Consider the following 26,067-nt stretch of genomic DNA (forward strand, 5'->3'; position numbering starts at 1 on the left):
GTAGCGTCATCGCCCGAGACCAACACCGGGATCTGCATCTCATCGTGCCGGTCATGAAGCAAAGAGGGGAAGAGGGTGAAATCAGGGAAAATGAATCCAGGAGGGGGTGGGGCCCAGCTGAAGCGGGCGAGATCCACCGCAGTGGGGAGGGAGCCGTTCAGGGGCTGGCCGTCATTCCTGCCGTCAGGGCTAATTATATACATAGTACTCGGGGTTTGGCAGGTGGTGTCAAAAGGGTAAAGATAGTCTATCAATTGATGGTGGACAAGAAATTGTTCATGTTGGGAAATGATGATGAAGAATAACGCGCTCAACTGCACATCACCGCTGTACCAATGCCGACTATGGTCCGACTCCAACACAAAGAAGAAGAAAGAGAAGGTAGAAAAGACAGAGAAAAAAGAATTAAGCCTCCAGCTTAAACGACGCAAGTCTCGCCTTAATCGCCTCCTCCGGCTCATTGCTATCCAACTCACGAAGCACGCCACAGGCCACATCATAGATCAACCCATGGACCTGCAGTCCGCGTTTCTCAATAGCCTCCAACACGACATCCTTCTGCTTCAACAGCTTGATCCCCTCCTGGACATTCAACTCCACCACTCGCAAACTCGCCTCCGTCGCTGACATCCCCTGCAATTCCTTCAGATGTAGCGACCGGATCTGTCGAAGAGGCAGCAACCACGGATCCAGAATGCCCAAGGGCTTGTTTCCTAGCGCGGCAGCCACACCACCACAGCTAGTATGTCCGCACAGCACGACGTGCTTGACTCGCAGATGACGGACCGCGTACTCAATCACGGCCGAGGAACTGAGATCCGTCGCGTGGATGATGTTGGCGATGTTCCGGTGGACGAAGACATCGCCGGGCTTGAGCCCCAGGAGGGTGGTTTCCGGACAGCGCGAATCCGAACACCCGATCCAGAGGATCTGGGGGTGTTGGCCGATAGCGAGGGTGGCGAACAAAGTTGGGTCTTCTTGGGCGATTTTCGCCGCCCATTCCTTGTTGTGGTCGAGGGCGGAGATGTATACGTCTGTTTCATCATTAGATGTTTGCTGCATACTGCAGTTGGATAGGGTCATACCTGTGACTGCCATGATGCTACTAACACAGAAATATTGAATCAATGACTGACAGAATCATAACGAGGAACACTGAATACTTATCCTCCCTAAACCCCCAATATACCACCCCCCAAACAAAGGAGACACGCCACGTACCGCCGTGCCGGTCCTCCGATCCTCCCGACCCCTCAAGGCTTAGAAGGCGCGAGGTGGGTAGATCTGGATCAGCTGGTGGATTCGCGATGCAAATTGCATGATCCTGTCGATAGCATCATCGATATACCAGACAAGAGCGCGATTAATCTCTCGAATATCCGGCACTTCCCATTCGTCGAATCGGACTCCGCACGGACGATGTTGTCAGATTAATCGGATATACTAGGAGGTGTTGTAGTATAAGGGGGCGCGATTATATGTTCGAGAAGATTTGGAAATGTTCGATGGGGCTCTTTGATGCCGGTTAGCCGGGTGTTTCCTTTATATATAGATAGTAGATGGATGCATATATATAGCCGGTTGATGGATATAAATAGTGTGGATGATGTTGTTGTTCTTGTTGTGCTTATCGCGGCGATACCGGACGGGCCGGTGCTGTGGCTGCCTGGCATCGAGCCACCCGTGCTTTATGAAGCCATCCAAGGTGACATTGCACGGACATGGTGTCAGGTTAATCAGCGTCATCTCAATTCTAATGATACGGTTGTAAGCACAGTCATGTGAGGTAGATAGGGACTTTCCGGAACCCCTGAGGGATAATTTCACGTGACACAGGGATTTATGCTGACTTGAGCATAAGTAGGCCTTAAATAGTGCAACTGATCGGCTGACGGCTTCGCTTCCGATCGTATTTCAGAGGGGGTCGTAGTAGGTACCTGTCAGCCAACTTTGTTGTTTTTGTATGACCAGGTTGTGAGAGATATAGAAGGCAACTATCGAGCATAATGACATGATAAACTTAGAAAAATGAATATTCCTGATGTGGCTCAAGAAGTGCTGCTATAAATGTGGGCTAGAAGCCCTAGTGAAGAGGTACACAGGGTAATCATAAGGCTGGCGCTTTTCATAACTGGCGCAATGACGGTTTAGGAAAGCAAAACAAACAACGTATTAGATAAAGGAACAACGGAGTGTTACTAATAAATTGAAAGAAAACCAAGACAATAGTAATAAGAAAAAGAAAGCACCAGCACGTGGCGGGTTCTCGTCGCCAAATCAAATGTCGGATGTATACGGAGTAGAGTTCCGCAAATATTTTTACCGTGTTGCCTCAGGCCATTGCATTGGAAGGACTATCATGAGATGACGTTTATTTCGAGAACAAAACGTCCACGAAAAGCGACCGGTAAGTATAAGTTTAAAAGAATCCAAGCATGACCTCATGCATGATGCACCAGGGTCGAGTCATGCCATCTCCACCGGCACAGACACGCAGCCGTTGAGGCTTGGCAGTAGCTTAACCCACACAAATAAGTTAATTTGCTTTAGCAGGCTGCGATGATGTGCATTGAGTATTCCATACACTCTAACGCTACACATGCTAGATGATCGCTCAAATCAACAAAAAGGAAATATCTATCATGATAATAAAGGAATGTAAATAATATGCCAACTCCAACCCTTCCAATCCAACTCCATCCATCCAAACAAGGAAAAATCAGTCATACGCCACAATCACCTGCCGACTAACCATGATATCAGTCTGTCCCGGGCTGCCCCCGAGGATCTGCTTCTGACTGTCTCCGTCGCTCAATTGGCTCGGTCGCCGCGTATGCTCTGGTATCGACGTGGTCGTGATCTCGTTGGTGTTCTTTCCGTGTTCGGCTAATTCGTACGTGCGCGAGAACATTCCCGGCCCGGTGCGCTGCGAGCTATAGTATCCCGGAGACTGGTTGTAGTATTTGTTGTTGGAGGTTTTGCGATCGCGTAGAATGCGGAAGAGCGGACGGAGGGTGGCAATGTTGCCGACGATCATTCCCAGGGCGTTTTCGGCAAAGCCCCAGATGACCACGTTGGCGACGCCGTAGAGATAGTCCGATTGGTCGGTCAGGTTGACAGTATACTTGAGGCGAACGCAGGCGGACATGGAGGCACTGGGTGGGTTAGTAGGTGGTGGATGGGCGGGAGGGAGAACGAACAAGATGCCGAGGCCCATCAGGCCGACGATGGAGATTTTGGTGTTGCGGTTCAGTTGCACGTTCCAGAGCAACGGCACCGGCCTGGCCGAGTTAGTGATAGTTGAGGAGTGGAAGAGGGGCACGCACATGATCGCAGTCACCCAGTCGGTGACGATGTTGACGGCCGTACAGGCGTAGTAGACGTCGGCCAACACATAGGACGGCTGACAGTGACCGCCATTGGCCAAGGCTTCTGCATTCCAGGCAGCACTAGGACGGTCAGTATCTAATCATCCTGTCATCATCGGCAGTCATCGTACTCAACCGGGATGCAATTGATGAGGATGAAAATCAAGGCGATGATGTTCATCACCACAAAGATAGCAATCACCACATATTGCGCATAGAGGTATAGTCTGCGTCCCTCCGCCACCCGAATCAGCATCCAGCTGATGCTGAGCTTGATAGGGATAATGGCAGCGCAGTATCCGACTTCAAAGATGAGGAAAAACTGAACTGTCAGTACGGACCGTGCAACTAAGCAGCAGACTTACCTTCTGTCCCTCGGCCTGATATTTCACATTGGCGGGCTCTTCCAGTCGAGTGATATGAATCCCAATGCCATTAAACGCACCTCCGACACATCCAGCCACCAGCACGGCAAATGGCACCTAAAGAGTTAGCTGGGCCGGCGGGAAACCGTTCTGAGACCTACCAATGCTCCGGTCATGATCCAGTCCTCCACGCCCCATGACTTCCGAGTCAATCGGCAGTACACCCGCAGACCATAGGTCATTAACGCAAGTGTCGTTAACATGATGACACTGCCCGCCAGGGACGGCGCCATGTCGGCGTAGATGGCCATGGCGTCACGGTGAGAGCGATGTCAGAATCCGACGAGTGCAGTCAGGACATCGGGGTAAAACATAAGTTCGAGTAAACACGGGGTGTGGACATGAGTGGGGTGTTAATGGGTTATGATAAGTCTCTGCCATGACTGCTGCCCTGACGCATTCGCGTTAGTTCCTGATCTAGGACTATTTCGGGATATGTTCAGGGCGCCAGACGACGACGCCGGTGGCATTTGCCATGTTGAGCCCACTCCGGCATCCGGAATACGAACCCCTAAACCTTAAGTGATCGTCTGGTTAGCTTCACCAACTGAGGAGGATAACTGTAGTCTTGCGTCCCCACACCCGAGCTAACGTCAGGAAAAACCCAATCGAGGCCAACGTTGGGGGCTCTGACTCGCTGGTGTGCTCCGAAACTTTTCCGGAGTGGATATGCCTCCAAGTGTACCCTACCACGAGCCCCGTGAGTACGACACGGCTGCCCGCTATGATCTGCTGGTCTAGAACTCTCCGGCTGTCCGAGAATTAAACATTCTGCGACCCTCATTTGGCAGCCAGACAGAACGGGGGCACGCTGATAGCGATTGTCCTGGAGCGGTCTGATGGCGGCTTGGCGTGCTCTCCAAGCGAGATCTCCACTCGGCACTCCTTCGAGGACCACTGTTCCAGCTCGTGTTGGCCGTGGACACTATCGTCCATGGCAGTCACTATTGAATTTTCCAGAAACTCGGGACAAAGGATCCTTGGGCATGGGAAGGATTTTACGTGCCGAATCTCGCCAGGAAACGTAAGGCGGTCCCCGCAATTGCATATCTGACGCACTAACGGAAGAACTGGGTCTTCAGGCTGCGGCCACGATCCATTGGGAAACGAGTAGCGACGAGCCGGGGAGAAATGGTGAAGCGGCATGACTCGCGAGGGCCCGAGTTAGTCTGCTACACGGGAATCCGAGAAGGAAATTTCGAGGTGCTGGCTTCCCCACCCGCGGTGCCAAATAGCGCCAATCAAGAGCGTTGTCGGGGGTCGGGTGTCTCCGTCCGATGGACGCTGGCCAAGCAGTCAACTCTGGTTCGTGTGGCTCCCCCCAAGGCGTCGATGACACTGACATTTCCTGTTGCGCCAATCCTCCCCGAGCCAGCCAGCGTCGGTGAATTTAAAGCATGTCATCACGATCCGGCTCCTGACTCGATATATGCAGGGCTAAAATGGACAATGCATCCTCCCGGTGGCTGTCGATCCGATGGATACACAGGAGGAATCTAGAGAGGTAGCGCAATCCTGGACGCATAGTGCAGGAGGCTAATGTTCATCTCATGCAGGGGGCTGGATGGACTATTGCCGCCACGAGCAGATTCGCCATCGGGCGCTCAGGGGCCGAGGCTGCGGAGGGTGAGCGGGAGCCCGGAGAAGACCGACCCTCCGGAGGACGACCCATGGATGCCACCAGGAGCTACAGCAGGCATCAACTGGCGACGGATGCCACTGCAGCTGCAGCTGCAAACGTTGCAAAGATGCAAAGATGCAAAGATTGCAAAGAATGCAAAGAATGCAAAATTTCGATGGGGGTGATTCAAACTAGCGCTAGCCCTATTCGGTCAGGCGGTAAGTGAGTGGATACTGATGTCTACTCTGTACGGAGTCGAGGAGATTCGTTTCTATTCTCATCATCACAAGATGTGTCCCCCGGATTTCCCGAGAGAATCCCAACAAGTCGCATCTTTCCCTGTATCTCAGTTGGACGCCGCATTCACCAGTCACCTTCCACCTCAAAGGAAGGAATGGTACGCGACTCGCGTTCGACCAGGCGGTGTAGCCAAACCATAAACACAACGCTCAACAGTGGCTCTTCCCCCACCGACCCCCTCTATCCACATCTATAGCTGTGCAAGACACAATGACCTGGTCCGAGAGTGAATCCGAACTGCAGGAATCCATGTCGGACGACGAAGGATCTGATGGTCTTGACTACAACCAGGAGGTGTCTGGTCGCAGCTCATCAGCGAGTCCATCGGAGCATATCTGCAAGCTGTAATGGAAGACGCTCGATCCAGCGAGCCTTTTATGACCAGTGGCGGTCTTTCCAGCGCAGTCAATCCCGCCATATTCATTCCCAAGGTGGGCCCCATCCGGCTGCCCATCTCAACCGATGACGCCAAGGCCATCAGCCACTTCTGCCGCCAGAGTCCCTACGACGAGGGAATTGAACCCCTGGGAGAAGAATCGGTCCGTAAGAGTTGGCAGCTCGACGCAGACCAGTTTGTTCTCCAGAAACCCCAATGGCAGGTCCAACTCGGCAGGTTTGTGAAGAAGGCCATCGCCGGTCTTGGTCTGCCGGCAAGCTCCCAAGAGGTGAAGGCGGACCTATACAAATTATTGATCGACGAGGAGGGCGCCTTTTCCCCACCACACCCAGATTCGGAGAAGGCTGATGGCATGTTCGCTACGCTCGCCGTATGCCTCCCCTCCAAGCATGAGGGAGGAGACCTGATCGCCTTTCACAAGAACGCACGCCTCGAATTTCAGACGGCGCCAACCTCGGAATTTGGCTTTTCCTGGGCGGCATGGTATGCGGATGTCACCCACGAGCTGAAGCCTGTAGCATCCGGATATCGGGTGGTCCTGGTCTACAACTTGATCCATCACCCGTCGGCCGCACTTCTGAATAGTAAGGCCAGTCAGGCCGATAAGCTTGCTCATTTGCTTGTTCCTTGGGCCCGCCCCGCTGACGAGGACGCCATCCGTTATCTCGATGGGTGGGATACGGATCCCTATGATATGTATCCACCAGCACTCGTCTACTTACTCGAAAACCAGTATACCAGTGCGAAGCTCGGCATTTCTCAGCTGGCAGGGACTGACGAATCTCGGTTCATGCAACTTCGAAATGCATGTGAAAGGGCGGGGTTGGAAATTTTCCTAGCTAACGTTGAGAAAAAAGATACGGGTGAGGTTCACAATGATAAATGCGAAGATGGCGATTGGAGCTGGAGAGACAATGGCACTCATGAATTCATAGAGCTGATGAGGTCCAGCCTTGAGTTCTCGCAGGTGGTGGACTTGGAAGGCAATGTGATCGGGGAGCATTTACCGTTCCCCGAAAGGATGCTTGTTCAAGCGGATACGTTCAATCGTGATCCGGACTATGAAGACTATGATGACTTTGGGAGCAGTGAGACAGCTGAAGCGACTCACTTTTATCGAGCGACAGTAAGTCCTCATGCTGGTCATTATGCCACCTACGCACTTTGCTGTTCTCCTTTACCCTTCCCCGACTTACAATGGCTTCCTAGGGCGCATTGATTATCCCAGCCGGATTTCACTTCATGTTGGACTTGCAACAGCTCAAACATGGCCAGCGTGATGCCGGCAAATTTCTCGAAGATTGTCATCGTGTCGTATTAGAGCGTCCAAATGACAAGTTGGCCAAGCTAAGACTGCTGCATGTCTGCCGGGTAATATTTCCGGCGAGACGCGATGATTCACGTTGTTATGCGGCCGCCAAGCTCAGGGACCGACGATCATGGCAAGAAAAGGTGATGCAGATTGCTGTTGAACTTGCTGAACCGGCGTTATATTGCCGGGTCCTGGTGGCGCGTAAGGGTGACATTTCACCCGCCCAGGTCGCGCAAGCCGCCAGGTTTATCTCGGAGCATAGCATTGATGCTGTTCGGTCTTCGTAAATTGTAGCCATGCATCTATATGGCGTTCATGCAATGATAGGTCTTGCAGGCTGGACAAGATCTTGAATATAAAATATTCCGACCAAATCTTTCGACCAATGAGTTTGATTGCACGTTTGGCCCGAGAATATTCTTCAATTTGTGAGAGGCAGAATCACCAGCCGGCGACGGAAGTATTGGCTTGGCAAGACGACACTCTCAAGATGATGCTCTCCAGTCAGTTTATCGGCTCGGAATCAGACGGGTGTGACCAGATATTTGACGGACTACGTCGAGAATGCTTCCCCACCACCACCCGACTGGGAAGTGAAGACTACTATGCGATGTACCTGTCGTGAATGTATCCTTGTAGGCGACTTCATCAGGAACACGTCCCTCCGGATCGATGTTTTCAAGCTATCCGGACAGAGCGTTAAACATGTACAACAGCAACTCGACACGTCCTATTTCAACACAACCATAACCAGACATCACACACTGTACAACCTACGAGTTGAAAAGACCCAAGCGATGATTGCTCCCCAACTCCCAGGCATGGATCCAACGAGCACGAACGGCAAAGGCCAAGCTGGAGCAGTTCCCTAAGGACATCATGAAGGAGATACTTGGTGATAGTTATAGCTCTACCTTTGCGCATCCAAATTTGGCAATTCCCCAAACAAGACCTGCCGCCCTTGCAGTTGGTGGTCAATCTACTTTGAATGCTCGAGGTACGGCTCAAAGCACCGTGCCGAGGAAGCGTGCTTATGATCAGTGGGGTTGATTTGTTCGATCAGAAAAACAACTCCTAACACATGAATCAAGTTTTTGAAATTTATACTACAACTACAGGGCCTACAGGTCTTATACTTTATATAATTATAATTAAAATTATAACTAATATTTTAATATTATTTTAAAAAGTTTAAATCTTATAATAGTACTGAAATACTATCTCCTCGTTCTTATAAGGGGTATGGTTAAGTCGAATCAGACCTATAATGATTAAAAATAAGTACTAAAGATATATAACAGAATAGAATGTAATTCTATGGCATGAAAAGCAGCACTCAGTCTTGGTTGTTCATTGGAACTGGAGGCATGGCTTTAGTAAGGGGCTCTGAAAAAAATAAAGGGATCAGGCATAGAACATAGAGAAAAATAAAACAATATATAGGCAATTCTACAGTCTACACGGTAATAGAAGTTTTATCTATCATTTACACTAAAGGACCAGTGCCCACGTATGTTGATACATAGAAATTAAAACAAAGAAAGGAGAAAAATAGCAGAGGTCATATTCCAAGAATTAACCGCTCTGAATGTGCGGCATAAGCCTCACGAAGCGGCCCCCGGGGCCCCGGGGGGGGGGGGGGGGCGCCAGACACATACAGGCACGTGACAGTCACCAATGCTGACAGGGTTTTCATCATTTTCATTTATGTTTAGCTGAAAATAGAGTCATGTGATAGATCAAGTACTGTATTACAGAATTATAAAGTTGGTTAAGTTGAATAACCATTAGTTCACAAAGAGGTCTGACAGCAACATAATGTGGCCATCAAAAGGGCATGTTGAATGCCTCTTCACCCGCCTTTTGGGGAGGGAAAGAAGAAGGGAAGAAAAAAAGAACTAAGATGAAAAATATGGGGAGAATAAGTTCCAATCATAATAAATCAACAGAACATCAACAGAACATCACCAAGTAATAATATCGAAGAAAGTATTGTTAGACTCCATCTACTTTCCAAATATGCAATCGATGGAGATACCAGACCTGGTTATTTGCCGCGAGTATTCCCAAATACCAGATCCCAAGTAACACTGTTAGTCTCAGCTCTGAAGCAGTGCCCTTCGCTATCCAAGAAATGGGCGTCGAGAGCTCCAAATTTCCATCCTCATCGAGCCTTCGGATAGCGACAAGTTCACGATCTGTTATAATATAGCCGTAGCGCGCATGATGTTGCTTCATATAGTAATTGACTTAAGATAAGGCCTGTCTGAATTCTTCGCGCGAACTGGGGTTTGGATGGTTCCTCAAGCCAGAGGACCATTTGAACAAAGGTTTAGCGTCACCCAAAACGCGGTTCGGTCTGGTTTTTAGAATCAAGATCTGGATCAAAGAAGGCAAAGTCAGGAACGAAGCCACTAGGAGTTGCAGCCATCTGACCAACATCATATTTCACAATTATGAGATTGGCCAGCTGTTGAGTAGACTGCAAATGCGAAAATCCGCAGCAAAGGGCACGTACAATCCGGCTGGTTAAATAAACGTCAATACGGGACCGGACTGCAGCTTCGGAGTTTATTGGCCGCGGAGGAGAAGGTTGAAATGGTTCATCTGGAATTCCTGCGGCAGTTAAAAGGGGCCCGAATTGTTGTTGGATAGAGGCGAGGTTGAATCCAGCCCAGTGGCCCACATTGTTGATATCATCAGCCCTGTAACTATCATTTCGTGTGTTCTGTGGTGACTGTCCTTGATCGATGATAGGCAGTGGAGGAGGACCATGTTGTAAGTACGTCATGAGGCTAACTTGGGCCGCCATGGTATACAAATAAGGATGTTGCCTTCTGATCGTGATGAATATGTAAAGAACAGAATGATAGTAAGTTGTTTCTTACATCCGAGATCAATGTTCTTAGATCGTAGGTGGCATTCCTTGCTTTATATACCAAACAGGACATCTTGTATTCTGTTGAAGGTGCGATATGCGGGCTATGAGAATAAACTTGCAGTTGCCTGATGCAAGATTTCTGTTTGATAGGCGCTTAGGAACTACCTCAGATGTTTTCCAATGGATACTTGGCCCAATAATGATTTCATGGGTGCTTAGGAAAGCTAAAAAAAATATTGTTTCAGCCTTGGACCGCAATAATCGAAGAATCTGATTTTTTCTTCTGAGCAGTCCATCTCGACAGGGATTATCGATTTAGTATGGCAAAATCTCCAATGCATTGGCTCGGATTCCGTGTTTCCAACCTTTTCAACCTTTCCACTCACCAAACCCCACTTTCCGATGCTCCCATCGTTTCCCATATTCGCATGGGCGCTTACTATACATGTGTTATTTTAGTCACGGGGCGCAATATTTAGAGGGACTGGCTGAAAGGTTCCTGCTAGGATGAGCTAGTATGAAGCACCAAAAAGAAGTGTCGTAGGCAAAGCCTCGAGATGTAAGGGGTTAGTTGTGCCTCAGGCACCGAACATAACATTAAAACTTGTAACAGGGGCGGACGAACATTCTTCTATCCTTCAACTACCCAAGTTACAAATTCAACCAGCACAACTTACATTCGACCCTCATCTTTCGCTTACTTTACGAACTCACATAGGCCTCATGTCTACTGAGATTGATGTGAAACCATTTGAGGTGGAATTCCTCGAAACGTTGAAGCAGAGCAAGTACTCAGTGGTTTTCAAAGTCCAGTTCCGGGAAAGAATATGTGTGATGAAAGTGGTAAGTATGAATATTATCTTTAACTTACTGGCTTATTCCTGATAAATGAAGTATCATGATAGAGAGCCTTCTGAGTTGGATCCCCGTGACCGCGAAGTCAATCTCTTTGTTTCTGAGTCTACCGCATACCATCGATTAAAATTGAAGGGCTTCTGCAAGAGGGGCGTTATCCCAGATTTTTACGGAACAATTAGAAAGATCCAACCAGCTGCTTGGCCGAATCTTGATATGTTCCTTGACGACAGACTACCGCCCAATGCTATACTTATCGAGTATATCCCAGACCTGCAGCAAATAGGTCTATCCAACTTCTCGAAAGAGCGCGTGGCTAAATTTCGCGAGATTCTCGGTGATTTTCACAAGGCAAAAGTTCTCCACGGTGATCCCAAGCCCCGTAATATGATGGTATCCTCAGCGTACGAGAGGGTAGTCTGGATAGACTTTGATTCTGCCCAAACTTTTTCTGAGGGTGATCTTTCGCCAAGACAAGAAAAATGGATCAAAAAAGAGGTTGAAATGGTAGACTACTTTGTTAACGCCTTAGTAAGTCTCAAGTATTTTGGCTACAGCTTTTGCTGACTGTCAAACAGGCACAAGATTATGAAGAAGGCAGGCTCAATCGCACAATATCGTATTATTTCGAATGGTACGTGTAGGCAACAAAACACGCACCGGCTCAATTCTGCCACTATTATAAAGCAAACTTCCGCTATTGCCAGTAAGTAGTATATCACTCTATAGCACGTAATTCTATTTTCGGATCCTCTCATCCCGCACGTATACAACGCATGGAACTTTATATTCTATCGTCCGTGCGATTCACATTCTCCGGGGCTCCAGGAGGGTTTGGTGAGGTTCTCAGACTAGCGTATGGGTCCTTTGATCTCTACATTTGTCCCATATCAGTCTCCAGGAAGGAAGGTTTAACCACGACAACGGCAATACTGTTTGTCCCCAGCAAAAAAAAAAAAAAAAAAAAAAAAAAAATAAAAAAAAAAGAACTGAATTACCAATACAGTCATGGATGGACACTGCAAGAACCTATCTAATAAAATATCATATTATATAGATTCAAAACCAGATCCCCCGGGGCAGAATGCGTAGGTTATACTGGATAACATTTTTACTTTGTTAACTTATTCCTTTTTTTTCCTATTCGGAATAAAGTAATGTGAAGAATCACTCGCAGGTGAGTTTACCATCTCCCGATCACAACTTGAAGTAAGGGTTATACCGTTATACGAGATCATGCAGATGACTCTGATATCAATTCTTCAGACAGGCTTGGTCAGAAATAGGTTCTTCAAACATCCTCATCTTACTTCTGCTTGGGATTTGACAAAACTGCGTGGATGTCTAGCGCGCTGCTTAGTTTATTAAGTCAAGGGAGTTGAGAGATAGTGTCTGTCTATTGGATCTAGCTTTCCACTGGTGATTATTATATGGTTTGTGTCTTCAACCAAATTTGTCAGGGATTGTACTGCTTTGTCCAGAGAATTGATATGATCATAAAACTTGTGAATAAACAATACAGTTTACAAGATGGAAGGTTCTTAAATAACACTACTACCGATCTACAAGCTTTTTAAACCCATAGGAAGAAAGTATCAAAGACAAAACAGAATGTAGTTATAATACAATGTCCACTAGTATAATCACTGATGCGGCATCATCAACTTCTCCACCGCAGGCGCCATCTCAGGATGTTTCTCCTTCAACTGTTCCAAAAACGGCTTCATGACAGCCGCCTTGATAGCATTCTGCTCGGCCCACTCAGCGCGCTGCGCCGGGACCGTCGGACCCGTGTACACCTTCTGCGGATGATGCATTGCCAACGGCCACAGATCCTCTAACCTCGCACACCGCAGCGCCAGCATAGCGTACAGCTCACTCCAGACCAAGTTGCCGAGGATGCGCATCTGGCCGTCAAAGTCTGGGGATTCTTCGACGTGCTCGTTGGGGGTGGCGGGGTCGAAGTAGGCGTCCACGGCGAGGATGTGGCCCTGGAAGTCGCCGGGCAGCATGGTTTTGGTTGGGTTGTGGAAGCCGGATTCGTTGTAGGATCCGATGCTCCAGCCGTCGGCGACGAGGAAGACGTCGTGTTGGAGTTTCTGGGCGTATGTGTCGGAGGCTCGGATCTGTTGGTAGTGTTTCTTGGCGGCATCGATGTCGTGGTCGCTGAATCCGAGCTCTTTTCCGTCGAACCAGTGGATTTTGAGCAGGGGCTTGACTTCCTCGGATTTGGCTACCCCGGCGCCCCAGGCAGAGAGGTGGGCTTCGAATTTGCTTTTGAAGGAGTCCCATTCGGCGTCCGATACCTGGTAGGAGAGACGGTAGATCGCTAGTCCCTCGCCCAGCCGAGCCTCCTCCTCCACGGACTGCGATAGCTCGTTGAAATGCAAGATCCGCTGGATCCACGGCTCCGGTCCAACAGGCGGGGCTGCTCCACGGATCTCCTGACGCAGCTCGTCCTGCACGACGGCACTGATGGCGATGCGTTTGGCCCGATCCACTGGACTCTGACCATTGCTCTCACCCGGCTGCCCCGACGGGTCCTCCTGTATCAGCTGCACCATCCGCGGCCACGCCATGGTTTTATGCTTCTCCGCATACGTCTTGCGCAAGACCTCCAGATTCGGATTCCTCAAACCCGCAACCACCTTCTCCTCCGGCCGATAGCCCACATACCCATCCATCGGCAACCAAATGGTCAGATCCGCCAGCGCCGTAACCTCCGTCACCTTGAACCACTTATCCGACAATTTCGCCAACTCGGGGCTCGACTCCCCCTCACTCAACACCGGCAAGGCACAAATATCCGCCACCAACTGCTCCTGCAACTCCTTCACCCGGTCCAACACCCACCCATGCGCCCGACTCGTCATAACCTCATACTTGGCCCTCATAAACTCCTCCCACAGCCCTCTCAAATCCAACACCGTCTGCCCCCGTTCTCGACGCTTCACATTCAATCCATCCTGAAACACCCCCAAATGCCCGGAAATGATATTAAACCCGTCCCGAAGATTGGCCCGCACCTGGGGATGATTCAAATACTCAAACACCGTCACCACGGACGTGAGATACTCGCACGCCGTTTCGAAATGCTCTCCCTCATGTAACCCCTTCTCCTTCCATCGCGCAGCAGACATAGGCACCATGCCTTCCCACAGTCGAGTCTTGACGGAGTGGATGTTCTTTCCTACCGAGCAGAGTCGTCGCGGATCTTCATGGCTGCCAACAGCTAGCATGATGCGGTGCAGAGTGGATTCGGATTCCCCAGATGAAGTGGAGGAGGAGGAGGAGGAGGAGGAGGAGGAGGAGGATGACGGTGCCCACTGATCAACGGGAACATAGAGCAAGCCCATCTCTTCCTGCTGCAAAATCTCAAACTGGGTTTCCTTGCCATTAGGTAGCACCCCGTGCATTAGGCATTCTACGAATTGGATGATGGTTTGGGGTGGGATGAGACGGTCCACTGTTATTGTTAGTCCCCATGACACAATCAGACCCATAATAATAGATAGAAGGTAAAATACCAACAGACAAGTCCTGATTCATCCAATGCACCCTCGTGAGACCTTTTCCTTCGAGCGCTACGGCATCGACGTTGGATGCGTACGGGCCGACTCTCCCTTGAGAGGCATTGGCATTCCCATCGGCAGAACCGGGTTGGGTTGTGGAATCGGTGTTGTAGTAACATGGTGAAGGATGATACATCCGGTTAGATGAGATTCGGTGCACGGTAGCGGTGCGCGTACGCGTGCCCGTACGCGTCAAGGCGGGAGATCCATGTCGGGGGAATGGGGTAGCTGCGTGTAGACCACGACCAGCGCGGAGGATGTTTCTTTGGATTAGACGGGACGCCATCTTAAATATCAATCGATTGATTGATGGATGGATGGATGAATGAAAGACCCTGATCAGCAGGATGGTTGCCGGGGTGGTGACACCGGGCTGGATCAGATCGGTCTGGGCGCTGGTGTCCCCTGGACTAGGACGGATGGGGTTAGAGTGTTATCGATAGGCTGGTAGATAGGTTTAGGTGATAAGGATGGGTGAATTATATGTGCTCAAGGGTGGACATTTTAGCGTTCGAATTTTTAGCGGGGTCTGGTGTCTTAGTAAGACCAGATAGGCCGATGACTTTGAGCCCTGAGTGTAGAAGGAAGAATATAGCATGTCTCAACACTTGTTATTCGACACTTGTCTTCGGTAGTGATGAGCTAACTTGGAAGATGGATTTCTTGACGATTACTGATAAAGATGTACTGGGCATTGATGTTCCTCTATTGTGGTTTGACTGGTAAAAATATAGATATGCGCTGTAAAAGTATGTGATGTTTATTGTTGATTCCGGTCTATAAGGACGATTTACATCAGGTATAATCTCAGCATGACACAACATGCGCACACAGCATCCGATCTATCCTATCTTACATCTTGGCCTTCTCAGTCTGAGCAGCCAAGTCGGGCATCAGCATATCCCGCATATCCGATGCCGCCTCGTTCAGGTAGTAGCTCATCCGCTCGGCCCCGAGGCGCTTGCAGACAATGTTGAAGTTCAAACTAAATTGCAATTAGCAAAGATCAATCCTCCAGTCGAGGGTCTTACCTGTTCTCGTTGATCATGTAGGCAATGCCGAATCCATCGTCAATCACCTGACTCCATCCGTAGCCGTTGAAGAATTCCGAGCTCAGCTGGCTGGTCGACAGGTACCATGAGCTGCTGTACGCAAACGCCGGGTCTTCGTACAGAGCGGGCAGCTTCTCGCCCTCGCGGAGCAGCTTCTTCAGACCGAAGAGGTGGCGGTCAACACCCCGACCGTCGCTGGCTTCCGTCGTGTACTTGGTGTGGGCGGCCAGCGCCGTGCGCAACAGACGGACGGCCTCCTCGCGGGGAACGGTCGGGTCGCTGATAGCCTTGCAGAAGGCGACGCTGTCGTCCGACACCGTCCGGATCGTCTCCGTGCGTCCCTCCTGGAACTTGCGCGTCGACGCGGACTCGTAGGTCGGGCGGTTCTTGCCGTACATCTTAAAGTAGGCCAGCTGGATGATCATCTGCACGTACGCATCCGGGCTGCACTTGAACTTCTTGATGAGACCCTTACCGTAGCCCTGGTACGCCTGGACCTTGAGCTCATGCGCCGAGATCTGTTGGCGGTGCTCCTTGGTGGCCGCGTCGATCGACTCCAGCACGGCGCCGTCCAGGTGGAATGTGATGGGGCGAGGGTCGGGCAGATCGGACCGCACCGGCTGCTCGGACAGGTCGATCTTGTGGTTGAAGATGAGGTTGTTGAGGTGGTCGTTGAGGCGGTGGGTGGGGCTACCATCCATCATGCTGTGCTCACCCATGAACCCGGCGGTACCATTGTCGTTGATGATAAACTGCAGAGGCTTGTCGAACCAGCGGTTGGTGCCATCACCGTGCCAGTATTGGTGTGCGCGCTCCTCCAGGGTGACGGGGGCGGCGTTGTCGAGACAGACCACGAATCCACTGGACTCGATGTCCCGCAGCGACTGCTCATTGGCGGGGTGCGCTGCCAGCAGCTTCTTCCGAGCATCGGCCCACAGGTCTCGGTTAGCGACGGTCAACACGCCGACCGCCGGGGCCGGCTGAGCGACCTTGTAGATGCGCTCAAACTGACGCTGCAACTCCGAATTATTCAGGCGCTTGCCGTTGACGGTCAAAGGGACCTTGAAGAATTGGTTCTTGCGCACGACCACGATGTGCTCGTTGTCCTGGGCCGGATATTTCTGGGGGTAGTCGACGCTGTCGCCGGGGATACGACAGCAGTTGAACATGTATTCGTACGAAGACATGGCAATGGGCTGGCTGCGCATGTATTCGGGCTCCAGGGAGCCATCGTCGACCTGGCGCTTGAACTCCAGGGCGGCGGTGGTGACGGAGGCGGCCCGCTGGGCGGGGTTCCGACGGGCGCGATCGTCCCGGTAGGAGTAGAAGTAGGAAACATAAGGAATGACGGGGTCGCGGTAACCCAGGTACGCAGCGTGGTTCCACCACTCTAGAATCCAGTTCTTGGTCTTGGGATCGGCTGCGCGGGCGAGCAGCCTTTCCTGCAGGGGCTCGCCCTCACCTCCCGGGCGGACAAACGCCTCGACAGCCTTCTTTGTGCGCTCATATTCGGCCTCGGAGACCACGGCGTGGACGGATTTGAGGTAGCGACGACCGGTTTCTTCTAGCGAAGGGACCGGCAAACGGGGAAGGGAATCTTCGAAGCGGAGCATTTTGCCCTTGGAGAGGTCTTCCTTGTATCCTGGACAGTAACTTGTCAGTCGGGCTCGAGGGGAGATCACATGTGACGCTTACCCTCGGGGACCGACGATGCTTTGCGCCGGGGTGCCATTATCGGTGTCTACAAGACGCCGGTTAGTTGTCATTCAGATTGTCTGAGTATGGACCGGACTCACCACGGCAGATCTGGCGAGGAGCGAGTTGGGGGGAAGACGGGGCCGGGGGAGGGTGGTGAGACGGCTTCTGCTCGAAGCTGTGAACATGCCTCGCGGTTGTGACGGTTAGAGGAGAAAGAAGAGTAGGGGGATGAATAGCTGGAGGGGTTATGTAGGAGGAAGAGGCAGCAGTGGATAGCAGGCTAAAAAGGAAGACCGGAAGACCACATGAGATAAGAGACGAGACAAGGAAGAAGGGAGAGCGAGATGCCTCGGCTGGAGGGAAGCTGGCCGCTGCCCTCAGCCGACTGCTGGCGCGTTCCGTATTGTCACACGCCCGGTGGAGCCCCCCGTTTGGCCCGCCCACGGGCGCGGGGGGTGTGTACGAATCTGTACCGATACAGATGGGCCTGATGAGTGGAAGATCGCCGGATGCCGAGGAACTCAGTTGGGACCGAAAGTTGAATCAGATACCCCTAGGCTGCTCGACACGTTGAAGGGACCCCATGGGGTCGGGACGGCTGCACGGGAGTCTACCTAAGATATACATATGGAACAATGCCTAATGACGTCGGATGCAATGTGTGCATTTACTCTGCTTCACACATTTCTTAACGGTCCTCCGACCGATTTTTGGGAAGGCCACAAATTATGGTTGCATCTAACCCCACCGCTCGATAGACGAGAGATTCGAAAGGCCATGCATGGCACCCTTCTGCAAATAAATCCATGGGGTGAAATCACCCCGTGCTTTACCTCCTCTCGCCTTACAATAACCAGAGTCCTATTCTGCCTCATGGTTTAACCATGGATCCTGGAGCAGCTCCTTCGCTGTCTTTCTATCTTCAGGTCGCCACTGCAGCATCCCTCTGATAAAAGCCAAGAACATCTCCTTATTCCTCCCTTCAAGGCCACTCCTCTGACGTTTCCAGCGTTTGATCGTGGCGTATTTCAATATCTTGCTTCCATTGCCCTATTCAATCCATCAATTCGGGTGTAAAACAACGCAATGAATGACAACTTACCATCTTCAGTAAAGAACTCGCTACTCCGTTTCCCCCGTCGCAACAAATCCAACGGAGGTGGCCCCAGCATCCCAATAACCTCCGCGAGATGCGCGCGGGTGGAATATCCTTTTCCATCGGGGTCATTCCCATAGAACATATGCTTTCCCTCAAACAGATCCCAGATCTAGTTATTCTGATTAGCATGCGCATGACAACAGGGAGTAGATAACCAAGAGCAAAACCTACCAGAACACCCACATTCCAACTATCAACCGGATAACTCCACTCCATCTTCAACATGACTTCCGGCGATCGATAAACATCCGGCTGCGCATTCATGATTCCTTCTCTCATCTCCCCGCACTGCGGAACCAAAATCACTCAGCACAGCCCGGCCAAACGTTTTAGGCAAATCGAAGCGCCGAGAAGCATATACCGGCATCCCATCAACTAATTTCCGTGGCGAGGGATTATCCATCTCATCTCGCGTAAAGGCATCTAGGATGGCACTATCCTCGATTTCCAGGAGGATATTATCACTACTGATATCTATCCAATTGCAAATTAGCCACCATGCTTTAACCTTCTGCACTCACACACCTACCTGTATGCACAAGCTTGCATTCAGTATGCAAATAATCAAGTGCAAGGAACACTTGCTTCAGACCAGTTTTCAGTAAATCTTCACTAAACCGACGACTCGGATTTTGATACAGCAGATGTCGAAAACTCTCCCACATGGGTTTCTGGACTAGCACGCCATGATCTCCCCCGGAACGGGGAATAGTAAACGCATCGAGGGATTTTCGAACATGCTTATATCCGGGATGTGATGATTTTCTGTGAGTAAGGTGTTTGTAGATCTGGAATTCCTCGGTGTGGGATTGATCCCGGGTGTAGATCTTTAGTGTTACGTAGTTGTCATGTCTGGTCTGATTAGATGCTATACTTGATAGTTATGGGGTGGGATGGCTTACTTGAGATCCCGGGCTAGCCATACGGTAGAGGTGGTTCCGTATCCTAGTTTGCCGATGACTTGGTACGTCGAGTTGAAGATATCCCCGATGTTGACGGGGTAGTAGTGGCCTTGTTTGAACGCGTTGAAGCGTTCTTCTTCGAGGATCGTGGATGCCGGGATGGTCTGAAAGCCCGTGGATGGGAAACGCAGGGGTGAAGACGTTGCTCTACGGAGAGAAGTCCTGGCCCATCTGAGGAGAGCAGCCATAGCCCTTCAACAAAAGGCGCGGACTGCTACAGGTGATGTTTACTGTTGACACTGTACTGTACCAGGTTACTAGCGGTAAAGGCAACCTTAAACCCGGCGGTACACGCTAGTAAGCCTCCTTGCCCCAGACTCGCCGCATGCCTCGGTCCGTTGGGAGCCCGACAGACCCGGGTAAATTCGAAATATGTACGGACTACGGAGTAGTTTTGATTGTGTTGCATAGAGCTAACTCAAAGCTTATCTGGAGGTCAGAGTATTAAATAACTTGAATCCTTTCTCATTCTCGTTCTGACTTGGGCGACTGCTTCTGCTGTGCGGAATGCGGGGAGGGGCCAGATGGGGCCGCACCGAGGCCGTATTGTGGTCACTCCGGTCGGAATCACTGACACGGTCACCAGAGCGAGTGCTCCTCCACTTGGAAGTGACTGACTGCTTCGTGACTAAAGTGCAGAATGCCATCTAGTTGTTGCGTCACTGGACACCGTTGATGGACAGCTCACACCACGTGAATGGTATCCTTTCACCCGTCCCGCTCCTCCGATCGTCAGGCGGTCGAGGTCCTCATGAACATCGGTACAGGCGATTTCATTGGGTGCTTGGACGTTCACATGCTACTGCCACTCTTGCTTGGGGTATCAATTACAAAATCTGCCTATCTAACTCATTGAATATCGCCAGAGCCCGCGTTGCCACTCAAGCATGTCGTTGAAATGTTAACCATCGCTAAATGCAGGGGACGGTTGACCACGGATTCATGATTGCTCGCGCGACACTTCAGCAACAAAATCCATCAAACTTGGCTGAGAGTCCGTTTGCTCGGACTTCCAGGTCTGAGAGTGACTTGGGGGCTTGGTCCCAGCAGCTTGGCCATGCCCGTCAATCCCACGCATGGAATAAGTCTCGGCGGTCAGTTCGTCTCGTGACAGCGTAACTTTTAGTTTCTTGCTCCGGCCAGTAGCCGATAGCGCCAACAGCTCGCCATGGTGTGGATATGCTGCCTCCCAAGTCAGTCCCGTCTCGCCTTCTTTTTTGGTACCCTCCGGGGCCGACTTGGAGCCATGAGCCGCAATGGCCGAAACAATGTCCAACTTGAAAACATGGGTGAGAGCAGCAGCGGCGTCGCTCTGCAGTCCAACCCGACTTGGAGGCTGGACATGCGCGTGGTGAGGCAGATCGACAGAGATATCATAAAGGGAGCCAAATGGCGGGGTAACGGGATTGGTACGGATCTTCACTCGGAAAGAGCTCTGTGGGGTCACCAGGTTGCCGGAGAAGGTCGATTCAAACGGCATCAAGAACTGTTGCACCAGTGCTTCTACTTTTGGAACAGCAGGATGCATCCGAGGAAGACTAACGGATGAAAAGGGCGCTGCTTGGAACTCACACTGGAGTCCTGCCGCTCGCAAAACCCCATAAATATCTTTGAGGAACGACTCCAGCCATCGGACATGTGCACTGTGTTGAAGATATGCCATGACCGGGCGCAAGAGCTGATACTCCGGGGTGTGGCGACGCTTGTTGGAGAGTGCGGGCGGCGGCTGTGTCCTGCGCCGCAGATTCTGGCGGTGCGCATATGCGAGCAGGATTCTAATTGAGTGGGAGAGCCCGTCAGCAAGGACATCATGTTCTGTAGACTCCGTCTCGGCATCGTCTGCAGGCGCATCGGCATCGACCAAGTCCAGTAGGATCTCTTGTTCTTGGGATATCGGAAGTCGAACCAGGTTTTGGCGGGTTGTAACTCCCTGGCTGCCCATGATACGTGCTTCGCGCATCAACTCGTGGAACAGCTCTTCTTCGTAGACGGTGTCGCGCGCTTGAAGGATCGTCCTCTCGACCGAGACCGTATCAGGCGGCGACTCTGGTAATTTCGAACATCCCGTGAGCTGACCGCGGTGCTTCACACGCACCCGAACCGTTCGTGTCTTTTGTGGTGCCAGTCCCTTGTCCAGTCTCAAGCTCCCATTCTCGCCCCTTCGTAACGCAGCCAGACCTCGATCGCGGAAGATAGGCGTAGCTAGATACGTCAGCAGCATTCAAGCAATGATCATGCCCAGCCTACCTTCTAGGAACCCGTATTGTACCCCCAACGCCTGTCTCTCCCGTGGTAACCTGCAAACCTTCCAACCCTTTTCCTTGACCGAGAGTACTTCATCCCAGTATTTCGTCTCCGAGGCTACCTCTCCTTCCAACCGCGTCGCAGAATTGAGCAATTTATTCGCGGCAGCATTGAAGTTCTGCACTCTCCAGCCCCGCGACACCGTCTTGACATCCTGCACAGCGGCATCCGACTTCGGCGGCGGATTGACAATCTCCGCGTTGAGCGAACCGAGAGGCGCAACCTGTTTCAGAAAACTGGACATGGAAGTCTCAGCCTGACGAGGGGTATGTTTGGATAGGAGGAGGGAGACAAAATCTAAAGCGAACAGGGCTTCCATATGCGCCTGCCTTTAGCAGTTCAATTAGTCCAGTGCATACGGACTCGATTCGACAAACTTACATGGCGAATTGCAAGATCTCCGCCCGTCGCTTGTACAATTGTTCCCGTTGCTCGGTTGTGTCCACATCCTCGGCAGGCTTGTCCGTTTCATCTTCGTCCGACCATGAGTCCCGGTTCTTTTCCTCTTCGATTTTGGCTCGGAGGGTCTCCTCGTTGATGTCGCGGAAGGATCCCCACCGGGCGTTGATTTGGGCGATCTCGATCGGGAGGGTATCGGGATGGTCGCGCTTCTCGGTGAGCGGCCGCAGGGGGAGACTGAAGGAGTCGGACATGGTGCAGTCCCTGGCCGAAGTGGTGGCAGCTGCAGGTGTGGAGAGGATGTTGATTGCTGTGACGGACTTGATTGACTGATAGGAGCACGTGATTTGGAGCTTAATACTCTAAGTCCGTTCTGGGACTAGCGTAATATATACCATACATACTATCAATAACCAACCACAATGCAGGATATCTATTTCTGAGTTAATTGTCTTTCTGGATAGTTAATGAGATTCCATGCGATGAGAAGATATAATGCTGAAGGTGTGGCAGGAATACCCCTTCGACTCCAACCTATCTAGGCTATATACCCGTCTTTCCAGATCAGGACCACAGAGCTGTTCAACACAGTCTTCCCAACTTCTGGCTACATTGGCTGCAGCATACAATTACTACCATTTTACAATCCGGACCAATTCTCATACTATTCAATGCTCAGTCCATGGTACTGGTCTATATCCCATAGGCGGAATCCCTACGCGCTAAATCAAACAGCCATGGCACTAAATCGCACAAGCATGCGTTTTACTTCCCAATTCAGTATTTAGTTCTTGTACGACGATTCCTTCATCTGCATGTGATCTAGTCAAGTTTCTTCTCTATATACACGATCCTGTAGCTTCTGTAGACTCACTAGTGAATCGTCATGACTCGAATCCATCGATAGCCTGATTTTACAAAACCATCATCATACCTTCCTGCATATCTACCTCACCATCAAGAGATTCCCAAAACTCACCCAGCAGCCCCAAACCCTACCGAGCCCTCAAAACCGCCCACATCCTCCCAAACCATCCCAACATGTCCCCCCGCAAAACCAAACCCCGCTCCCACCCGCGCTGGTCCATGTACCCAGCCCTCCACACCGACATACTCGACCTCCTCCCCTCCACCCTCCCACCCCCCACCTTCCATCCCTTCGACGACTCCCACACCTGCACCCGCTCCTACGACACAAACATCATGGGGCGATTCACCTGCGCGAACCCCTCCTGCAGCTCAACCGGATGGTCAAGCATGAAAATCGCCATCACGATCCGAAAATACAGAGACAACGAGTACAACGCGCGAGTGTATCATCAGCGGTGTAAGGAGTGTGATTGGCTGAGTCGGCCGGAGTTGGATGAGAGTTACGCGGAGAGAGTGGCGTATCGGATTAAGAAGTGGGGTGGGGTGAGGATGGAGAGGCCGGTTTATAGTATGGGGAGGGGGAAATCGAATGGGCCGCATAATCGGAAACTGTGTGAGGGATGTAAGGAGGGGCATTGTCGGGAGGGGGAGAGGGAGTGGGAGGAGGAGTGGGTGGTGTAGGGGTGGTGGGTTGGAAGGAGTCTTATGTTTGTGAATTGGCAGGAGAATGTTTATGGTATTGGTCAGTCTGGATTGAGTACACATATTGTGATGAGCTAGGCTCTGGAGGTCAACCCTCGACAATCACTAGGCCTTATCATTTTGGTGTGTAGCAACATAGAATTAAGCAGTAGGAGGGATGTGCGAAATGATAAACATCAAGGTATGTCCAGATTAGAAAAAACAATAGGGGTGCATAGCCCGTGAAAAGTAAACGAATCACTCAACGCTGTATCATGGGACAGGCAACTAAGCACCGCCAAGCAAATCGAATACATTCAATAGAAGGTGTCGTTCAATCTTCGGTGGATGCTTCGGAAGCCTCATCAGAGAGCACACGGCCAGCTGGGCTCCACGAACGCTGTACTCCATACTCAGTGTCGTATCATCCTGGATTTCAACGTACTGCCCCACAAAAGCTAAATTCTTGCTCTGGAATGGAATGACTTCCGGGCGGTGGTTATGAGCCCGAGCGAGCAGAGGTGCCGTGGCTAGGGGCATCAGGACCGGAATCGTGATTGATTTGGCAAGAATATCTTCTGGGGGGAAGCCCAGATGGGCAAGCACCTCGGTCATGATCTCCTTGCCCGAGCATGCAGACATCGGCTTGCTGATGAAGTTGCCAGCCTTTTCCGGATGCAGCCCATAGCCCCAGAATACGTCGACGTCGGGCGGCTGGTTAGAACACACGGGCTGACGGGGAACGCTGAGACTGAGACCCCAGTTGCTATCAGCGAATGAAATTAGAGCACCCGCACCAGGCTTGTCGTGGGTCAACGTTTCGTAACGCTGCATAAAGTCGGAGTTGCGGAGGGTGACTGTGAAATTCTCCACGGCTGCTTGTTCGATATTCCGGTGGAAATTCAATGGGTTTCCAAAGTCCGAACACTTCTCCGCCAACTCTATCCACAATGACCAGTCACCATTTTTAACCTCCTGTGGTGGGGTTGGAGGGGCATCATTCGAGCCCCTCTGGGAACCGGAGCTCGTTGATCCAAGCGTTACGATGACTATGTCCTCCGGTCGTACCTCGATGGCCTTTTGTTCCCCGCCGTCATCCAGGAAGATCTGCGAGACTGTGGTTTGGACCTCCTTCGCGTTCATTTGGAGGTTGGTAACCTTTGCATGGAAGTGGAAGTCGACCCCAGATCTTCTCAGATATGACTCAATCGGAAGAATGATAGACTCGTAGATTGTATACTTGGTTCGATCCAGAGCTTTGACATCGTTCAGGCGTTCGATATCAGCCAGATGCTTACAGAGGCATCTCCGGAACTCCACTGCACTGTGCCACGGCTGCAGAGCAAAGCTGTACCTCGTTAGCCTAGCATAACATCGTACGAAGATGCAACTCACGTGGTAGACCACAGCGTCCAGAAGTTAGTTTTAAAGAAAGCCTCATCGAAGATTTCCTGGATGCTCTTCTCCCCGAGAGTCCGTTCGTTCTCAAGCATCACCTTGATCAACTCCAACCGGTATCGAGGACCAATTTGCATGCTTTTGGTGTGAGCTAGTTCCGGGCCATCTTTCCCTTGCTTCATGAGACGCGTCGTGGCTGCGGTTTCCGGGACAGATTCCTTGTCAAATTCTTTGATGGATTGCAATAGTGATTTCTGCGAGTCTTCGGCATCTGGGACCAGAGACAAAAGGTTCTCTACACATCGATCGTGGAAGTAGGGCAAGCTTCCAGTATACAGGACGTAGCCATCCTCGGCGTTGCCGCAGCTTTTGATAGCACCGCCGGCGTGTGAGTGCACATCAAGAATGTGAACATTAGCGGCTGGAACATGGGCATCGTGGATCAGATGCACCGCTGCGGAAAGAGATGCAATTCCACTGCCGATAAGCCAGGCGTGGGTGGCCGCTGGATCGCGCTTGGTAAAGCTTCCTCGACGGTTCATCTGGGTAATTCCGGCCAGTAGTCAGGTCTTGTGTCAGACAGATGGAAACAAACAAGTAATCAGGGAGCAATAGGCTTATGAGGAGAAAGGTGTTGACACCTGCAGCGTGACATTGGAACTCCAAGAGCCACGATGTCATAGAACGGTCATGATGAACGGTAAATCACGAGATGGATGTAGGGATTGCCAGCAACCAAAACACAGGCCACAGAATGGTTATCGCCGAGCCCGTGGACTTCAAGATGATTGGCTGGTAATGCTTGTAGTGGTT

General features: G+C 51.1%; 11 protein-coding genes across 11 annotated transcripts; 3 read left to right on the forward strand and 8 right to left on the reverse strand.

The window, feature by feature from the left end:
• Nucleotides 1–405: 405 nt before the first annotated feature.
• Nucleotides 406–1,098, reverse strand: BO80DRAFT_445148 (carbonic anhydrase; the record flags this gene model as incomplete). The annotated part of the gene is made up of 2 exons (XM_025721476.1): nucleotides 406–1,034; nucleotides 1,086–1,098. 2 exons carry the CDS (start codon nucleotides 1,096–1,098, stop codon nucleotides 406–408), a joined length of 642 nt encoding a protein of 213 aa, XP_025575159.1.
• A 1,621-nt stretch (nucleotides 1,099–2,719) lies between these two features.
• Nucleotides 2,720–4,044, reverse strand: BO80DRAFT_445149 (uncharacterized protein; the record flags this gene model as incomplete). The annotated part of the gene is made up of 6 exons (XM_025721477.1): nucleotides 2,720–3,155; nucleotides 3,201–3,281; nucleotides 3,327–3,449; nucleotides 3,500–3,690; nucleotides 3,734–3,850; nucleotides 3,895–4,044. The coding sequence occupies 6 exons, from the start codon at nucleotides 4,042–4,044 to the stop codon at nucleotides 2,720–2,722; spliced, it is 1,098 nt and encodes a 365-aa protein (XP_025575160.1).
• Nucleotides 4,045–5,851: 1,807 nt separating this feature from the next.
• Nucleotides 5,852–7,869, forward strand: BO80DRAFT_88583 (uncharacterized protein). The gene is made up of 2 exons (XM_025724883.1): nucleotides 5,852–7,237; nucleotides 7,321–7,869. The coding sequence occupies exons 1-2, from the start codon at nucleotides 6,062–6,064 to the stop codon at nucleotides 7,708–7,710; spliced, it is 1,566 nt and encodes a 521-aa protein (XP_025575161.1). The 5' UTR covers nucleotides 5,852–6,061; the 3' UTR covers nucleotides 7,711–7,869.
• Nucleotides 7,870–9,418: 1,549 nt separating this feature from the next.
• Nucleotides 9,419–10,214, reverse strand: BO80DRAFT_455362 (uncharacterized protein; the record flags this gene model as incomplete). Its single annotated transcript, XM_025722106.1, has 3 exons — nucleotides 9,419–9,672; nucleotides 9,709–9,802; nucleotides 9,864–10,214. The coding sequence occupies 3 exons, from the start codon at nucleotides 10,212–10,214 to the stop codon at nucleotides 9,419–9,421; spliced, it is 699 nt and encodes a 232-aa protein (XP_025575162.1).
• A 742-nt stretch (nucleotides 10,215–10,956) lies between these two features.
• BO80DRAFT_382194 (uncharacterized protein) lies at nucleotides 10,957–11,881 on the forward strand. The gene is made up of 3 exons (XM_025716882.1): nucleotides 10,957–11,147; nucleotides 11,199–11,690; nucleotides 11,738–11,881. The coding sequence occupies exons 1-3, from the start codon at nucleotides 11,028–11,030 to the stop codon at nucleotides 11,801–11,803; spliced, it is 678 nt and encodes a 225-aa protein (XP_025575163.1). The 5' UTR covers nucleotides 10,957–11,027; the 3' UTR covers nucleotides 11,804–11,881.
• An 835-nt stretch (nucleotides 11,882–12,716) lies between these two features.
• Nucleotides 12,717–15,260, reverse strand: BO80DRAFT_407212 (uncharacterized protein). Its single transcript, XM_025717798.1, has 2 exons — nucleotides 14,687–15,260; nucleotides 12,717–14,625 (listed from the first exon to the last, which is right to left on the reverse strand). The coding sequence occupies exons 1-2, from the start codon at nucleotides 15,015–15,017 to the stop codon at nucleotides 12,803–12,805; spliced, it is 2,154 nt and encodes a 717-aa protein (XP_025575164.1). The 5' UTR covers nucleotides 15,018–15,260; the 3' UTR covers nucleotides 12,717–12,802.
• A 208-nt stretch (nucleotides 15,261–15,468) lies between these two features.
• Nucleotides 15,469–17,695, reverse strand: BO80DRAFT_425238 (carnitine O-acetyltransferase CAT2). Its single transcript, XM_025719472.1, has 4 exons — nucleotides 17,580–17,695; nucleotides 17,479–17,524; nucleotides 15,763–17,425; nucleotides 15,469–15,716 (listed from the first exon to the last, which is right to left on the reverse strand). The coding sequence occupies exons 2-4, from the start codon at nucleotides 17,513–17,515 to the stop codon at nucleotides 15,584–15,586; spliced, it is 1,833 nt and encodes a 610-aa protein (XP_025575165.1). The 5' UTR covers nucleotides 17,516–17,524; nucleotides 17,580–17,695; the 3' UTR covers nucleotides 15,469–15,583.
• A 647-nt stretch (nucleotides 17,696–18,342) lies between these two features.
• Nucleotides 18,343–19,790, reverse strand: BO80DRAFT_455366 (kinase domain protein; the record flags this gene model as incomplete). The annotated part of the gene is made up of 5 exons (XM_025722107.1): nucleotides 18,343–18,461; nucleotides 18,584–18,749; nucleotides 18,864–19,114; nucleotides 19,170–19,492; nucleotides 19,543–19,790. The coding sequence occupies 5 exons, from the start codon at nucleotides 19,788–19,790 to the stop codon at nucleotides 18,343–18,345; spliced, it is 1,107 nt and encodes a 368-aa protein (XP_025575166.1).
• Nucleotides 19,791–20,071: 281 nt separating this feature from the next.
• On the reverse strand, nucleotides 20,072–22,589 carry BO80DRAFT_425241 (mediator of RNA polymerase II transcription subunit 17). The gene is made up of 3 exons (XM_025719473.1): nucleotides 22,288–22,589; nucleotides 21,850–22,235; nucleotides 20,072–21,804 (listed from the first exon to the last, which is right to left on the reverse strand). Exons 1-3 carry the CDS (start codon nucleotides 22,557–22,559, stop codon nucleotides 20,543–20,545), a joined length of 1,920 nt encoding a protein of 639 aa, XP_025575167.1. The 5' UTR covers nucleotides 22,560–22,589; the 3' UTR covers nucleotides 20,072–20,542.
• Nucleotides 22,590–23,144: 555 nt separating this feature from the next.
• Nucleotides 23,145–23,856, forward strand: BO80DRAFT_475458 (3CxxC-type zinc finger protein; the record flags this gene model as incomplete). Its single annotated transcript, XM_025723212.1, has 1 exon — nucleotides 23,145–23,856. The coding sequence occupies exon 1, from the start codon at nucleotides 23,347–23,349 to the stop codon at nucleotides 23,854–23,856; it is 510 nt and encodes a 169-aa protein (XP_025575168.1). The 5' UTR covers nucleotides 23,145–23,346.
• A 52-nt stretch (nucleotides 23,857–23,908) lies between these two features.
• Nucleotides 23,909–25,937, reverse strand: BO80DRAFT_464936 (oleate hydratase). The gene is made up of 2 exons (XM_025722689.1): nucleotides 25,252–25,937; nucleotides 23,909–25,204 (listed from the first exon to the last, which is right to left on the reverse strand). The coding sequence occupies exons 1-2, from the start codon at nucleotides 25,794–25,796 to the stop codon at nucleotides 24,145–24,147; spliced, it is 1,605 nt and encodes a 534-aa protein (XP_025575169.1). The 5' UTR covers nucleotides 25,797–25,937; the 3' UTR covers nucleotides 23,909–24,144.
• Nucleotides 25,938–26,067: the final 130 nt, after the last annotated feature.

This window comes from Aspergillus ibericus (genome assembly GCF_003184845.1).
Source record: "Aspergillus ibericus CBS 121593 unplaced genomic scaffold BO80scaffold_20, whole genome shotgun sequence".
Lineage (NCBI taxonomy): Eukaryota > Fungi > Ascomycota > Eurotiomycetes > Eurotiales > Aspergillaceae > Aspergillus > Aspergillus ibericus.

What these genes read in the sequence shown, in the direction of transcription:
- BO80DRAFT_88583 (XM_025724883.1), top strand. Translation starts at nt 6,062, where the DNA reads ATGGAAGACGCTCGATCCAGCGAGCCTTTTATGACCAGTGGCGGTCTT. An exon ending in CTCACTTTTATCGAGCGACA is followed by an intron (nt 7,238 to 7,320) that starts GTAAGTCCTCAT and finishes ATGGCTTCCTAG; the next exon opens with GGCGCATTGATTATCCCAGC.
- BO80DRAFT_382194 (XM_025716882.1), top strand. Translation starts at nt 11,028, where the DNA reads ATGTCTACTGAGATTGATGTGAAACCATTTGAGGTGGAATTCCTCGAA. An exon ending in GAATATGTGTGATGAAAGTG is followed by an intron (nt 11,148 to 11,198) that starts GTAAGTATGAAT and finishes TGATAAATGAAG; the next exon opens with TATCATGATAGAGAGCCTTC. An exon ending in ACTACTTTGTTAACGCCTTA is followed by an intron (nt 11,691 to 11,737) that starts GTAAGTCTCAAG and finishes ACTGTCAAACAG; the next exon opens with GCACAAGATTATGAAGAAGG.
- BO80DRAFT_407212 (XM_025717798.1), bottom strand. Translation starts at nt 15,017, where the DNA reads ATGGCGTCCCGTCTAATCCAAAGAAACATCCTCCGCGCTGGTCGTGGT. An exon ending in GAATCAGGACTTGTCTGTTG is followed by an intron (nt 14,626 to 14,686) that starts GTATTTTACCTT and finishes TAACAATAACAG; the next exon opens with TGGACCGTCTCATCCCACCC.
- BO80DRAFT_425238 (XM_025719472.1), bottom strand. Translation starts at nt 17,515, where the DNA reads ATGGCACCCCGGCGCAAAGCATCGTCGGTCCCCGAGG. An exon ending in AGCATCGTCGGTCCCCGAGG is followed by an intron (nt 17,426 to 17,478) that starts GTAAGCGTCACA and finishes GTTACTGTCCAG; the next exon opens with GATACAAGGAAGACCTCTCC. An exon ending in TACATGATCAACGAGAACAG is followed by an intron (nt 15,717 to 15,762) that starts GTAAGACCCTCG and finishes ATTGCAATTTAG; the next exon opens with TTTGAACTTCAACATTGTCT.
- BO80DRAFT_425241 (XM_025719473.1), bottom strand. Translation starts at nt 22,559, where the DNA reads ATGTCCGACTCCTTCAGTCTCCCCCTGCGGCCGCTCACCGAGAAGCGC. An exon ending in GAGATCTTGCAATTCGCCAT is followed by an intron (nt 22,236 to 22,287) that starts GTAAGTTTGTCG and finishes GAACTGCTAAAG; the next exon opens with GCAGGCGCATATGGAAGCCC. An exon ending in ACAATACGGGTTCCTAGAAG is followed by an intron (nt 21,805 to 21,849) that starts GTAGGCTGGGCA and finishes TGACGTATCTAG; the next exon opens with CTACGCCTATCTTCCGCGAT.
- BO80DRAFT_464936 (XM_025722689.1), bottom strand. Translation starts at nt 25,796, where the DNA reads ATGAACCGTCGAGGAAGCTTTACCAAGCGCGATCCAGCGGCCACCCAC. An exon ending in TGGACGCTGTGGTCTACCAC is followed by an intron (nt 25,205 to 25,251) that starts GTGAGTTGCATC and finishes AACGAGGTACAG; the next exon opens with CTTTGCTCTGCAGCCGTGGC.